General features: G+C 38.6%; 1 protein-coding gene across 3 annotated transcripts in view; it reads left to right on the top strand.

Annotated features, from left to right (window-relative positions):
• The window catches only part of CDK14 (cyclin dependent kinase 14), a 485,190-nt gene that overhangs the window by 236,301 nt on the left and 235,523 nt on the right, over positions 1-13,366 (top strand). For all 3 annotated transcript variants that reach the window (XM_036429493.2, XM_036429494.2, XM_045578458.1), the window contains one exon: positions 3,638-3,761. In XM_036429493.2, coding sequence (XP_036285386.1) covers positions 3,638-3,761 — 124 coding nt within the window. The remainder of the gene's footprint in view (positions 1-3,637; positions 3,762-13,366) is intronic.

Raw genomic sequence — 13,366 nt, 5'->3', positions numbered from 1 at the left:
AAAATAGACACCCATGCCATGGTATTTTGTGGAAGAGCCACACTCAAGGGGCCAAAGAGCATCATGTGGCTTGCGAGCCTCAGTTTGCTGACCACGGCCCTAGGGCATCCTGTTTAAGTCAGCCTCTGCTTCCTTGCAGCCTCCCACCCTTAGCCAGCAACACATATTCTGTTAAGTGTGGTCGAATGTTATTTCTGATGTTTTCGATAAGTCTACTGTTGTCCTCTTGTCACCATTACTTTTATGAGGGCGAATTGGTAGATTTACAGTTTCATATATTATCTTTTTATTTATCTAAGTTTTTTTCTTCTTAATTTATCTGGTGATCTGCTTGCTTAGTTTCCTCAATATTTTCCCACAAAAAAAGGGAAGGAGTTTGTTATATAAGATATCATTTCAACTTGTGCATCTAGTGAATGATCCCTTTGATTTTCTATTAAAGTTTTATATGTAATGAATTCTGTTTTTAGAGTGACAAGTTTCCTATTACTCATCCCTTCTAATATTCTTCATATCATGGCAGGATCAGTTCTGCATTCTTGTTGCTGCTGTTGCTAGATCCCTTTTCCTCTGTGTCCTCAGTACACTCAGTTTGTGTAGCTGTGACAGTGCATGCCTCCTTAAGTGGTGATTATCTGCTTATCCGCCCACTCATACCCCAGGGCTTTGAGGTCCTGAGTGCAGGGACTACATCTTACATTCTATTCATCTTTGCATACCTCTTACATAACAGCACCTGGCCCATGGCACTTCATAAATCCAGAGTGAATGTATCCAAAGGGAATTTGTTCTTGTTTTTGTCTGTGGCTATTACTTAATGTTTGGGCTCTATTTGTCATTCTTGGAGTTTAGTTTGTCCAGTTGTCATTGGAGTGCATAGTTGCACTCTTTCCTAACACTGATTTTTATAATCTCCTTTTATATATCTTATTTGGATAGCTTCTGTATTAGCATGCGGATTATATGTTTTCACTAATTACTAAAGATATTCAAAGAAGGGCCTCTTGGGACTGTTTGAGGTACCCACTTCTACACTTAGCTTCTGGAGAATTCTATTCCATCATTTCTTCCCTGCCGTATTTGTATCAGCTTCATCCAGAAGTCTCTTAAGTTCAGTTCATTACTGGTATAGGAGTGCCAGCTGCGTGCCAGACCAGGAAGATGGTTAAGGCACATGTCTGTGGTAGGTAGGATGGTGCTGCACTGCCATAGATGTGTGCAGAGGCTGCCACAGGAGTCCAGGCCAGGAGCACTTCCTGTAGATCTGTAGGGAGTGAAGGGAGGGGAGGTGGTCAGGGAGGAGCCATTTTAGAGGAGACACCTAAGATATACATAGAGATTATCAGGCCAGGAGGAGGAAGGACTTTCTGTCAGAGATCGGTGAAGGGCAAAGGTAAAGGGTTGGAGGGTAGGATGCTCTGAGCGTGGGGGTGAGCAAGATTGCTTGGAGTCGGCGAATGTAGAGTGATGATGCCTGAGCACTCAGACGGATGAAGGCTCACCTCAGCGGCCTTGAAGGCCGTGGTATTCAATGCCCAGACTTTATCCTGCAAAGCAGCATCTATAGCAACACTTTGCCTACTTGTTTTGATTTCTGGCCAAGATTCCTGTAGCGTAGGGGTTCAGGACCTGGCCCTTGGAGCCAGACTGCCTGGTTTGAGTCCTGGCTCTGCCACTTAATGGCTTTATGACTCTGAGAAACTGCTCTGTTTCCTCTTCATTAATGCAGACATGATAGGAGTGCCTTCCTCATTAAAATTCTTGCAAAGATTAGCTGACCTCCTATTCTATGATGCATAGAATGGCAGCTGGCACTTGGTGTGTGTTTGTTAAAATAAATGCATTGCCACGGCTGGGCAATGGGATAGACAAATCCCATTCTGAGAAGTCTCCTCTATGCCCCCCAAATTAGTTAGCCCCTTGCCAAATGCCCAACTTTCTCTTCAAAATCAGGTTGTTATTTTTAAAAAAAATTTCAAGATGCAATTAAATGTATTGAGGTGGCATCAGTTTATAACATTATATAAGCTTCAGGTGTATGATTCTGCAATCCATCATCTGTATCCTATTGCCTTGTGTGCTCACCGGCTAAGTTTATTTGTTATGTGGTCCATCCTTATAAAAGCTTTTGAAGAAACAAAGTGGCTTTACTTGCTCATGCTTCTTCCTTTCTGAGCTAAAGGATTATGGATTTTCTTAGAAACTGTAAGCACCAGGCTTCAGGATGCTGGGCCTATTAGAAGTGAAGAAGGAGGCTGGAAGCTGCTGGTGGAGGTGTGAAGTCTTTGCATCTGCTTCAGCGGGAGGATGGAGAGCGGGAGGCTGGGAAATGTTTGCTTCCTGAGGTTCCTGAGCCAGTCACAATGTAGTCAGACACAGAACAAAGGTTTTCATGGGGATGCTTAGATTCTGGAAATGATGATCCTAGGTCTTGTCTGCTTCACAGCATCATTCATATCCAGTGATTTTGAAATGACTTCCTCTTTCTGTTATCTCAAGGCACCTCCCCGGTAAACAAGGACTCGAATTGTATGGCCCCTAGTTCCATGGAAAATGTTCCACAAATGCATGCTCCCAGGGCCCTCAAGGAGTTGCCTTCCCCCCCCCCCCCCCCCATTTGATACCATCGGTCTTTCCCAACTTGAACATTTAATGTTTTCCTGAACCTGCCTTTTGTTACTTAGCTGACTCTATGGACTAGTATACCAATGGCACTTAAAATATTTGTTATTATTTTTGTTTCAGGAGATTGTTTTTTAAAAACTCTGTTCATTAGGATTATTTTGACAAATAGATTGTTTAAAAATATCCCTTTCTTTATAAACAGAATATTGGAAAGCCTAATGAATACCATGTGTTTTGTTATCAAAATAAACACATTTGATATAATCTAATATGAAACTAAAAAGAGAAGGCCATTAGTGGCTTCTTAAAATGATTTCTTACAGAAGTATTACTCTTGAATTCTTGATTTCTCTGTTATCTGAGTTTCTTTCCCTTTGGGTAGGTCTGCTCTGTAATTAGTGAAGGTACGTGTCTGTCTTTAGGCAATGACCTAATCTCTGTGGCCATATGTGCAAAAACAGTGTAATTACAATATAGTATTAATTGGACCGTGTGACTGTTTTTGTTTTAATTATTTGAAATCCTCTATCTTTTCATTCCTTAAAGCATATTAATGGGAGAATCCTTGATTATCCTGTTTATAGACTTAAATATGTGCACATTTACATAAACTTGGTAAAATATTTTGCTTCTTTTAATAATGTTATGGATAGATTTTTTTTCTATCTCAAACATTAATTTAAGTCCTAAGGAAATATTATAAAGAATGCATTCTTTACATCTTGCTTAATTTATAGAACACAGCTCGGGTTTTAGATCTCTTTGGCTGAGGAGGTATCACTCCGGGTTGACATGATGGGTTGTTAGAAATTTTCAGATTTAGTTTTTAATAAATGAGGGATTTCCATACCTTCATGCACATTCTGTTTAAATAATTTGGTAGGCAATTTAGTGATGGGGTGTGGAAGGGGGCATACCCATTTTTACTAAATACAAGTACTTGGCAAACTGTATGTAGAAACTAGCTTTTATGTGTGTTCAGAATTTAACTTTTGTCTCCCTATTTTTTCAGTTGTTTTTATTTCAGTTGCTGCGAGGGCTGTCTTACATCCACCAGCGTTATATTTTGCACAGAGACCTGAAACCACAGAACCTTCTGATCAGTGACACGGGGGAGTTAAAGCTGGCAGATTTCGGTAGGAAAGCAGTTAATTACCAGTCTATTTTGTCACACTGTGCGAATGCCAGGCAGATGGTGGCACTGCATTTGTGTAGGGGCACGTCTTCTATCATTTTAGATCACAGCAATATCTATTCAGGAATGAACTGAGTTTTTATTTTATTTTATGATCAACATCATGCTTGGTGGAGTTTTAGAAATTTCAGACCGTTTGTTCAAGGCTTAAGTAATCATAAGCATAAATTACATCTTACATATTTCCCAAGGAAAAGTTAGTAAGATTTTGAACATAAGGCATATTAAAAGAAATCTAATGTTTTTGCACTTTTTATTATGAAAATGCCAAACATTTAAAAGTAGAAAATTAGCATAATGAACCTCCATTGTTCATCTAGCTGCCACGATGATCAATATCCTGTCACACTTGAGGAAACCTGAATTTAAGCCTCCGGACTTTTTTCAGGGCACCACAAAATATATTCTATAACATGCAGTGCCCGAGGTTTTAATAATTTAAAAGCCTAGGGATAGTAAAACCTTTTTGGAAGTGGTATTGCTTTAGAAATTCTTTGTAATTTTGTAAAAGTTGACACTGATTCTGATTGGAAAGTGGAGGTCCTGTCTGGACCCCTTTGAAGTCATCTCTTCCTTAAACAATTGAAGGTTGTCAACTTTCAGCATAGATGCTTTCTTCCAAACATCTTCTTGGGCAAAGGAAGAGAGCAAAGTGGTTGCATCATCCTCGCTCACTCCCCTCCCTTCACCAAGTCTGACATTTCTGCATCACCCTGCTCTCTGTCACACCAGAGAGCCCGCTGAGTTGATTCCTAGCACCAGGGGATGCTGATGGCAGCATGATGTGTTGACACGGCATTGCCTCAATTATTTTTGAATACATATTCTGATTAGAAATTTGTTCCATTAAGAGTGGAATGGAAATATTACCCTTGGGATATAAAGATGCCTCAGGTTGAGATATGGGCTTTTGCTGAAATATGATTATATTTTCTCACTCTGCCCCGGCCCCTCCTGAAAAATAAAAGAAAGCAGGCAATGTTTATTACTTATTTCAAGGTTAGTAGACTATTTAATAACTTTGGAATGAACCTACTCTGTTGGGTGTTGTGTATTCTAAATTTGTAATACAACAAAAGTTAGCACTTGTGTTTTGCAAAGTTTGTTATTTGTTCTCATGTGGCTTGATAAAATTTATGATGTGTGTGTGTGTGTGTGTGTGTGTGTGTGTGTGTTGTTTATTGCAGATTTTAGCATCAGAACACCACTGGGTTTTTCTATGACAGGGTAGAGAATAATGGGAGAGTAGATGGGAGGAAGGAAGATTTGCAGTTCCTCACATTCAAGGTTATTGAATTGCTGTGAACTTATTTGTAGTTTGTTAGTATCAGTAAATTAATAAGGATTTATAGTGATTTTCTTTGGTGTGTTAATATACTATAAGTTATATGTGAGAACAAATTATTGAATCAAACATTCAACTTTATTGAACATGATTTTCTTAATATTTTAAAAATACATTTTTACAAAGTTTGTTTTTCTGTATAACCAAGGATATAATAGAATTGTATGTAGATATTTACTGGGGGTTATTTTTAAATTTTATGGTGATATTTTTACTGTAACTGACACATTTATTTTAAAAGATTGTTATGGATCTTTAAAACAGGTAATATCAGATTCAGAAATAAGCTGAAATATAATTTGAAGCAACTTAGAAAGTTTTTGAGAAAATTTAGGAAGTATAAACAACTCAGAGATAACAAATATTAACACCTTTGTTGTGTCTTTTCCAAGTACCTTTCTCCTTCTACCTTTCTTGCTTCTTCCACCTAGTATAAATTCTCAAAACCAAACTTCCTACCGTGGCCAATGTTGCTCAGTTGGTAGGGCATTGTCCCAGGCATGGAAGGGTGGCAGGCTTGATTCCTGGTCCGGGCACTTGACCTGGTTTCAGGCTCAATCTCTGGTCAGAGGTGTGCAAGAGGTAGTCAATTCGTGTTTCTCTCTTATCCTCTCCCTTCTTCTCTCTCTAGAAATCAATATATATATATTTAAAAAGTACTATTACATAATCGGAGTTTGAAAAACATGCACCTGAAACCTATTTTTTATAAGTCATTTTCACATAAGAATATGTTAGGAACACTTTCTCATATTATCAACTATGAGAAATTCCTATCTAAGGATTTTCCCTTGCTGGCCAAAGCTCAGTCTCTTTATTCCATCTATATCGGCTAAAATTCTAGTTTTTTTCTACTGATTCACTGTATGGACCTCCCTTGCAGAGAAAGCTGTGTACGCTGCCCGTGCAGTGTTGAGTGTTTATTTTAGAGCATGTCATCCTTCAGACCAGACTGCACAGCAGAGAGGCTGTGCCGGCGGCCCCTCCCCTCACTGTCCGGGTCTGAACCTTCTTGCCCAGAGAACACACACTTAGTGTACATCCTGTGCATGAAGTATAATGAGCGAGTTGCATTCACCAACTGACAATTTCTCCCCAATTAATTGTGCATTATTTTGTCTTTCAATTGAAGACATACAATTAGCTGTGATTTACTGCACTTGGGCACGTGTCTGTGTCTGAGATGAAGGAAGCCCAGTGGAAGCTGCAGAGAAACTAGACAATCAAAATGGGATGATGCCAGGCGGTGGAACAGTTAGGAAACTAGGTTTGAATCCAGAGTGTGATGTATGAAGAGCTTTAGGAACGACTTCTTTGTCCTGCCTCCTTCTTGCATGTGAAAAATACCACAGCATTTTGATTAAAATGGACCAATGAAACCTGTGTGACAATTGTTCCCATATTGTAAAGGCTACTACCTTTATTAGGGAAATACATTGGGGAAGTGAGAGAAACACGATGCATTTTATTGAGTTTATTCTGAATGCCAGATACTTAGATATTTTTGTTTCGTTGTCTCGTCAACTTAGTAAGGTGTGGTCACCTATATTTTTGAGAGAGACATGAGATTCAGACTAATTTTTTTATTCTTGCTTCTGGAAATTCAAATAGATGAGAGATGTGCTTTTGTGATGTGCATTGTGATCACATTAAAAGAAAATTATTGAGGTTTGATAAGTAAATGCATAAATAAATTCACTAAGAAATGGATATTCATTTGCAGTATGGTGGTATGGAAATGTAAAGATATTTTTTCATGTATATGAGATTAAAACAAAATGGATGTGTCCAGAGGGTTGCAGTTTGCTGCAATTCTTGCAAGACGATGATGGTATCATCCACAATGCCCAGCCATCTCTCTGCTATTTTTTTTTTTTTCCTCTGTGGAAAGACAGCTGGGTTAAATTTACCCCTGTAAAAAGGAGACAGTGACAACTCTGTAATTTAAGCATTTAAGTCTTGGCTTATTTCACTGACTTTCCTAATGTATGAATGAAGTTAAATAGTTCAGTGGTTTCAATCAAGTACAATTACACTGGTCTCTTTCCCACCAGAAGTCTAAAATATTACTGTCCTAATGTTGGTATTTTCCTCCTTCAGGCTGTTTTTGATCTTAATTTGAGAAAGGAAATGATCGTGAATCACATTTTAGATTAATTTGTAGAACACATCAGAGATGTAGCTCTGAAGAGGCCATGGGGAGTACAGGGTTTGTTTGTAATGTACCTCTCAGAATTCACGTAGAAAACAAGGAAATCAGGTGCCTTCAGATGCAGAGAAAAGTCTGTCAGTTTGATAAATATAATGTGTCTAAATCAAAGGCTGTTAGTCCCCAAAGTATAGATCTTTATAACTATTTTTTTATCATCAGCATATAAAACTCACCATTGAAGCCCTAATTTTAAATTCAAGGTTAGCTATAACTTAGTCCATTCGTATGGCCTGTAAGAATCAATGTTGCTTTGTCTTTGATTGAAAGTATATTTTCTACTAGAGGCCCAGTGCACGAAATTCATGCATGGGGGTGTTCCTTAGCTCAGCTTACACTCTCTCCAATCTGGGGCCCCTCAAGGGATGTCTGACTGCCCGTTTAGACCCGATCCCACCAGGCAGTCGAACATCCTTCTCACAATCCAGGACTGCTGGCTCCCAACTGCTCACCTGCCTGCCTTCCTGATTGTCCTTAATAGCTTCTGCCTACCAGCCTGATCACCCCCTAAACCATTCCCATGCCAGCCTGATTGATGTCTAACTGCTCCCCTGCTGACCTGTTTGCCCTCAACTTCCCTCCTCTGCTGGCCTGGTCACCCCTAACTGTCCTCCCCTGCAGGGTTGATCGCCTCCAACTGCCCTCCCTTGCAGGCCTGGTGCCTCCCAACTGCCCTCCCTTGCTGGCCATCTTGTGGTGGCCATCTTGTGTCCATAGGGGGCCAGGATCTTTGACCACATTGGGGCAGCCATCTTGCGTGTTGGAGTGATGGTCAATCTATTGAATATATATTACTCTTTTATTAGATAAGCTAGAAGCCTGGTGCATAGGTAGGGGCCAGCTGGTTTGCCTAAAGGGTGTCCTGGATCAGGGTGGGGTTCCCTTGAGGTGTGGGGCAGCCTGGGCAAGGGGCCTGTGGTGGTTTGCAGGCCAGCCACGCCTCCTGGTGACCCAAGCCAAGGCCCTGATATCTGGGATTTATTTACCTTCTACAATTGAAACTTTGTAGCCTGGGATGCAAGGCTGGCACAATATCCACAAATCAATAAACGTGATACATCACATAAACAGACAAAAATCACATAATCACATTAACCAATGAAGAAAAAGCATTTGACAAAATCCAACATCCTTTCTTGATAAAAAATCTCAGCAAAGTGGGAATAGAGGAATCATCCCTCAACATAATAAAAGCCTTATATACCAAACCTACAGACAACATCATACTAAATGGGCAAAAGCTAAACTCATTTCCCCCCAAAATGGGAACAGACAGGGATGCTCACTTTAACCACTCCTGTTTGATATAGTACTGGAAGTGCTAGCTAGCCATAGCAACCAGAGCGGAAGAAGAAATAAATGGCATCTAAATTGTAAAGTAGTAGTACAATAAAATTGTCCTAATTCACAGATGACATGATATTGTACACAGAAAACCTCAAAGACTCCATAAAAAAACTACTAGACCTAATAAATTAATTTGGCAATGTAGCAGGATACACAATTAACACCCAGAAATCTTTTTATACACCAATAATAAACTCACAGAAAAAGAAACTAAAAAAATAATACCATTTACCATTGCACTAAAACAATTAAGATATCTAGGAACGAACATAACTAAGGAGATAAAAGGCCTGTACTCGGAACACTATGGGATTTTGAAAAAAAACAGATAGAGGAAGACATAAACAAATGGAAGAACATACCATGTTCATGGATTGATAGAATCAACGTCATTAAAATGTCCATACTACCCAAAGCAATCTACAGATTCAATGCAATCCCCATTAAAATAACAATGGCTTATTGCAAAGGTCTGGAACAAACTCTCCAAAAATTCATCTGGAATTAAAAAAAAAAAAAAAAAAAGACACCAAATAGCCACAGCAATCCTGAGAAAGACAAAATTGAGGGGTCACAATACCAGATATCAAGCTATATTAGCAAGCCACAGTTCTCAAAACTGCTTCGTACTGGGACAAGAATAGACATATAGACAATGGAACAGAATAAAAAACCCAGAATTCAACCCAAGCCATTATGCTCAATTAATATTTGACAAAGAAGGCAAGAGCATACAATAGAGTCAAGACAGTCTCTTCAAAAAATGGTGCTGGGAAATTTGCTCAGATACATGCAAAAAACTGAAACTAGATCATCAACTTACACCATACCCAAAAGCAAACTCAGAATGGCTAAAGGACTTAAATGTAAGATGAGAAACTGTAAAATCCTACAAGACTGCATAAGCAGTAAAATAGCAGACACATGTCATAGCAATATCTTTACTGACACAGATCCTAAGGCAATGGAGACTAAGGAGAAAATAAACAAATGGGACTACATAAAAATCAAAAGCTTCTGCACAGCAAAAGAAACCATCAACAAAACAAGAAAGCCCACTGCAGGGGAGGGCAGTTAGGAGTGACCAGGCCAGCAGAGGAGCCATAGGTGGCTTTGGACTGAGAGACCCCACCAGTGCACAAATTCGTGCACAGGACCTCTAATATTTATTATAATAGATCAATGTCAGCATCACCCAAAGTCCTTATTTTACATTAGGATTCACTCATGGAATTGTGCATTCTATGGGTTTTGATGAATTATAATGATGTAATTTATTTGGCATTATGGTATTATACAGAAGAGTTTCACTGCTCTAAAAATCTAAAAAACTCATCTATATTGATTGTTTTAAAGCTATAAATGGGAACAAGAAAGAGATACATGAACTGATACTAATATACTTATTCTGCTCTGTGAAAAATCTCTGTTCAGTCACCAATAAACAGATTGAAGCAATGTATAATAGATAGGGGTTGATTGCTAAGTATGGCAACTTCAAACTTCATGGAAATGAGGAAATTCAAAGCATAGTTCATTTATTTTTAGTCATATCATGCATGTGAAGTAATGAAACATTTTAAATGCAGAACAAACTGCTACAAATAGGGCTGATTGTCTTATTCTCTCCACTGCCAGTGGAAACCTTCTGGGCAAAGGGATTTCCATATGCAAATTTTTTTCTTATACAACATGAGGGCAATATTGTTGGCAGTAACTCAGATAGATGATGCAGGTTGTAAGTTGAAATATACCAATGTAGCTGGGACCAGTTTGGCTCAGTGGATAGAGCGTCGGCCTGCAGACTGAAAGGTCCCGGGTTCGATTCTGGGCAAGGGCATGTACCTTGGCTGCGGGCACATCCCCAGTGGGGGGTGTGCAGGAGGCGGCTGATCGATGATTCTCTCTCACTGATGTTTCTAACTCTCTATCCCTCTCTCTTCCTCTCTGTGAAAAATCAATAAAATATATTTTTTTAAAAAAAGAAAAAGAAATATCCCAATGTATTCTCTTATGAAATCTGTATAGGGGATGACTGGAACCCTCAGTGCTGGCAGTGATGTCCAGATAGAAGAAATACAGGTGATGCTAGCAAGAACTGCAATGAAATGAACCTTAGAATTATGTAATAGGTGCTAGTCAAGATGACGATTACACTGGAACATGAGTTTCATTAACCTGCAGGTAATTGTACAAAGTTGATTAGAGCTTAGCAATTCATTAATTTTCCTTAGCCATGGATCTTCCTTCATCTCCTGCTCCTTATCTTCTTCCAAAAGGCCACATTGTAAAATGCAGCCAAAATCAAATTCCCTGATCCATCCATCAATGTGCCTGTTTTATACTAGAAGCTTGGAGACAGTGAGTCTTTGTAGTCTAAGGCATATGTTTTCTAAAATTGTTACTAGAAGCAAGAAAAACTGACCAGCATCTATGGAAAATCTGAGATAGGCTATAAATTCTGAAAGTAAGACATGGTGGAAAAATTTGTGATTTTGATCCTTCTCTCCTTTCTTCCTCCCACACTTTAATAGTATCAGTTTAATATTAGTTTGCTTTCCTATTTTGTCTCTATGTTTTTTAATGCCATACATGTTGGTTTACTTTTGAAATAGAATGTATTAATAGTAACATTTAAAAATATTTCTCTCACCTTGAATGATATATTTGTTTTTTCTGTTGCAATAGATAAACATAGGAAGCTGGGACTTTTTCATTTTTATGAATAGGAAATAAAAAATAAAAAATGAGGACATAATCTGTGCTGATTTAGGAAATTTTTGCATTAAATATTTTTTAAAATGTTTGTTTAAAAAATAAAATAAAATAAAATGTTTGTTTTTAAGTAATTAATTAATTTTTTAAATTATTGTTTAAAGTATTACAAATAATAGTACATGTGTCTCATTCCCCACCCCCACCCCCAATTGACCCTCCCCCAGCTTTCCCTATCCTCTGGTAAATGTTCTCACCCCCCCTCCTAGAGAGGAAGATAGAGATAGAAGCACCAATGATGAGGGAGAATCATTGATTGGCTGACTCCCGCATTTCCCCTACTGGAGATTGAGTCCACAACCTGGGCATGTTCCCTTACTGGGAATCTAACTTTAACCTCCGGTTTCATATGTTGACACTCAACCATTGAACCACACAGGCTTGGCATGATTTAGGAATTTTAGATACGTGTTTGAAAAACAATCTGTTTATTTTGTCACATACTATAAAAATATCTTTGATATGCATAATCAAACTGACATATCTAAAATAATACAACTTTTTGCAAAAATTCAAACTTTAAAAATAGGAGGTCTGCCAAGTTATTTGACATTCTGATTTTTAATTTGGAAGGATGCTGATATAAAATGCAGATTGGAGTATTTATTCCAGTTTTGGAGTAGATTTACTAGCTAAAGAAATCTGTTGTGTGAGATAGTGACCAGCTGACAGTATATGTGGAAACTGTGCTTGGAACCTCCTGGAAGTCATTAAATGGGGAGCTGTGGGTGGCAACAGAGGCATAAAGAGAGACATAAGGAAAGTTGGAAGATTTCGGTATCAGGTGGTCTTAATGGTTTCTGAAAAATGACCAGTAAGCTCTCAATCTACTTAAAATAAGGTGGGAAGCACCTAATAAAAATCAATAATATTAGCATTACAAGAATAGCACAAAATAACTATGATATGCAAGCACTTGCTCAAAGAAAAGAAAGCAGAATGTGATATTCCTGTTGGAGTCATCATCCACTGTTGATAGAATCATATCACTGGTAAAGGTTTGTGTGTTGTTGTTTTTCCAAGATAATGGCAGCAAATCTATGATGGGAAAATGGAAATAAATATGTTATAATTGTATTGATATAAGAAAAAAAGAAAACCAATTATACTCACATTTTTAGAATTTTTTTTAATTTTAGATTTTGTCTGGATTTTGAAGGAACCTTTGAGATTATCTAGTTCAAACCCTCATCTTAAAAATGTACATACTTGGGCCCAGAGATGGAAAATAACTTACCATTGTGCCTGTTATTGTTGTGGGGTCGAACCCTGGGTTCAGAATAAGACCACTGGAGGCTGATGATTAATTAAAAAGCAAGCAAAGATGTATTGAAATATCTGGCCAGGACAGCCGCGAGAGCACCACACAGAGGTGGTCTCCACAGGACTGCACCGTTTCAGGGGTAGGAAGTCCTTTTTAAAGGTTCAAACCACAGGAATTTTCCTTTGTTCTAAATTCTAAAGACTACATTCTAAAGACTGGGGTCAGCCCAGCAGGGTTGTTGCTAGTCACATCCTGCTGGACATTGGAATGTGGCCCTATCTTGCCATAGCCAATAACATAGAAGCAGAGCTCAGAGGTTATCTACAGTTTCTATAATAATATCTCTGAAGGTTACTGAGTTAGTGGGAATTACTCTCCTCTGCTTCTGGTCCCAGGCAAGGGAAAATTGCCTTAGCCTCCAAGTCCCCACCTGAAAGCTAAGGTAAATAGCTCCCCCCCTCTTCTCCCCCCCCCCCCCCCCCCCCCGTGTTTAATCAGGTGCAAGAGCCAAACTAGAAGGGTTAAAATTCAAACAGCAGTTTTTACCAAAGTATGGTTGCCACTATGTTTCAGTTATGTAGTGAGTGATGTGTTCGTTATTATCAC

Source organism: Pipistrellus kuhlii, unplaced genomic scaffold, assembly GCF_014108245.1.
Source record: "Pipistrellus kuhlii isolate mPipKuh1 unplaced genomic scaffold, mPipKuh1.p scaffold_m20_p_10, whole genome shotgun sequence".
Lineage (NCBI taxonomy): Eukaryota > Metazoa > Chordata > Mammalia > Chiroptera > Vespertilionidae > Pipistrellus > Pipistrellus kuhlii.
This window is presented reverse-complemented; position numbering and strand designations above follow the sequence as displayed.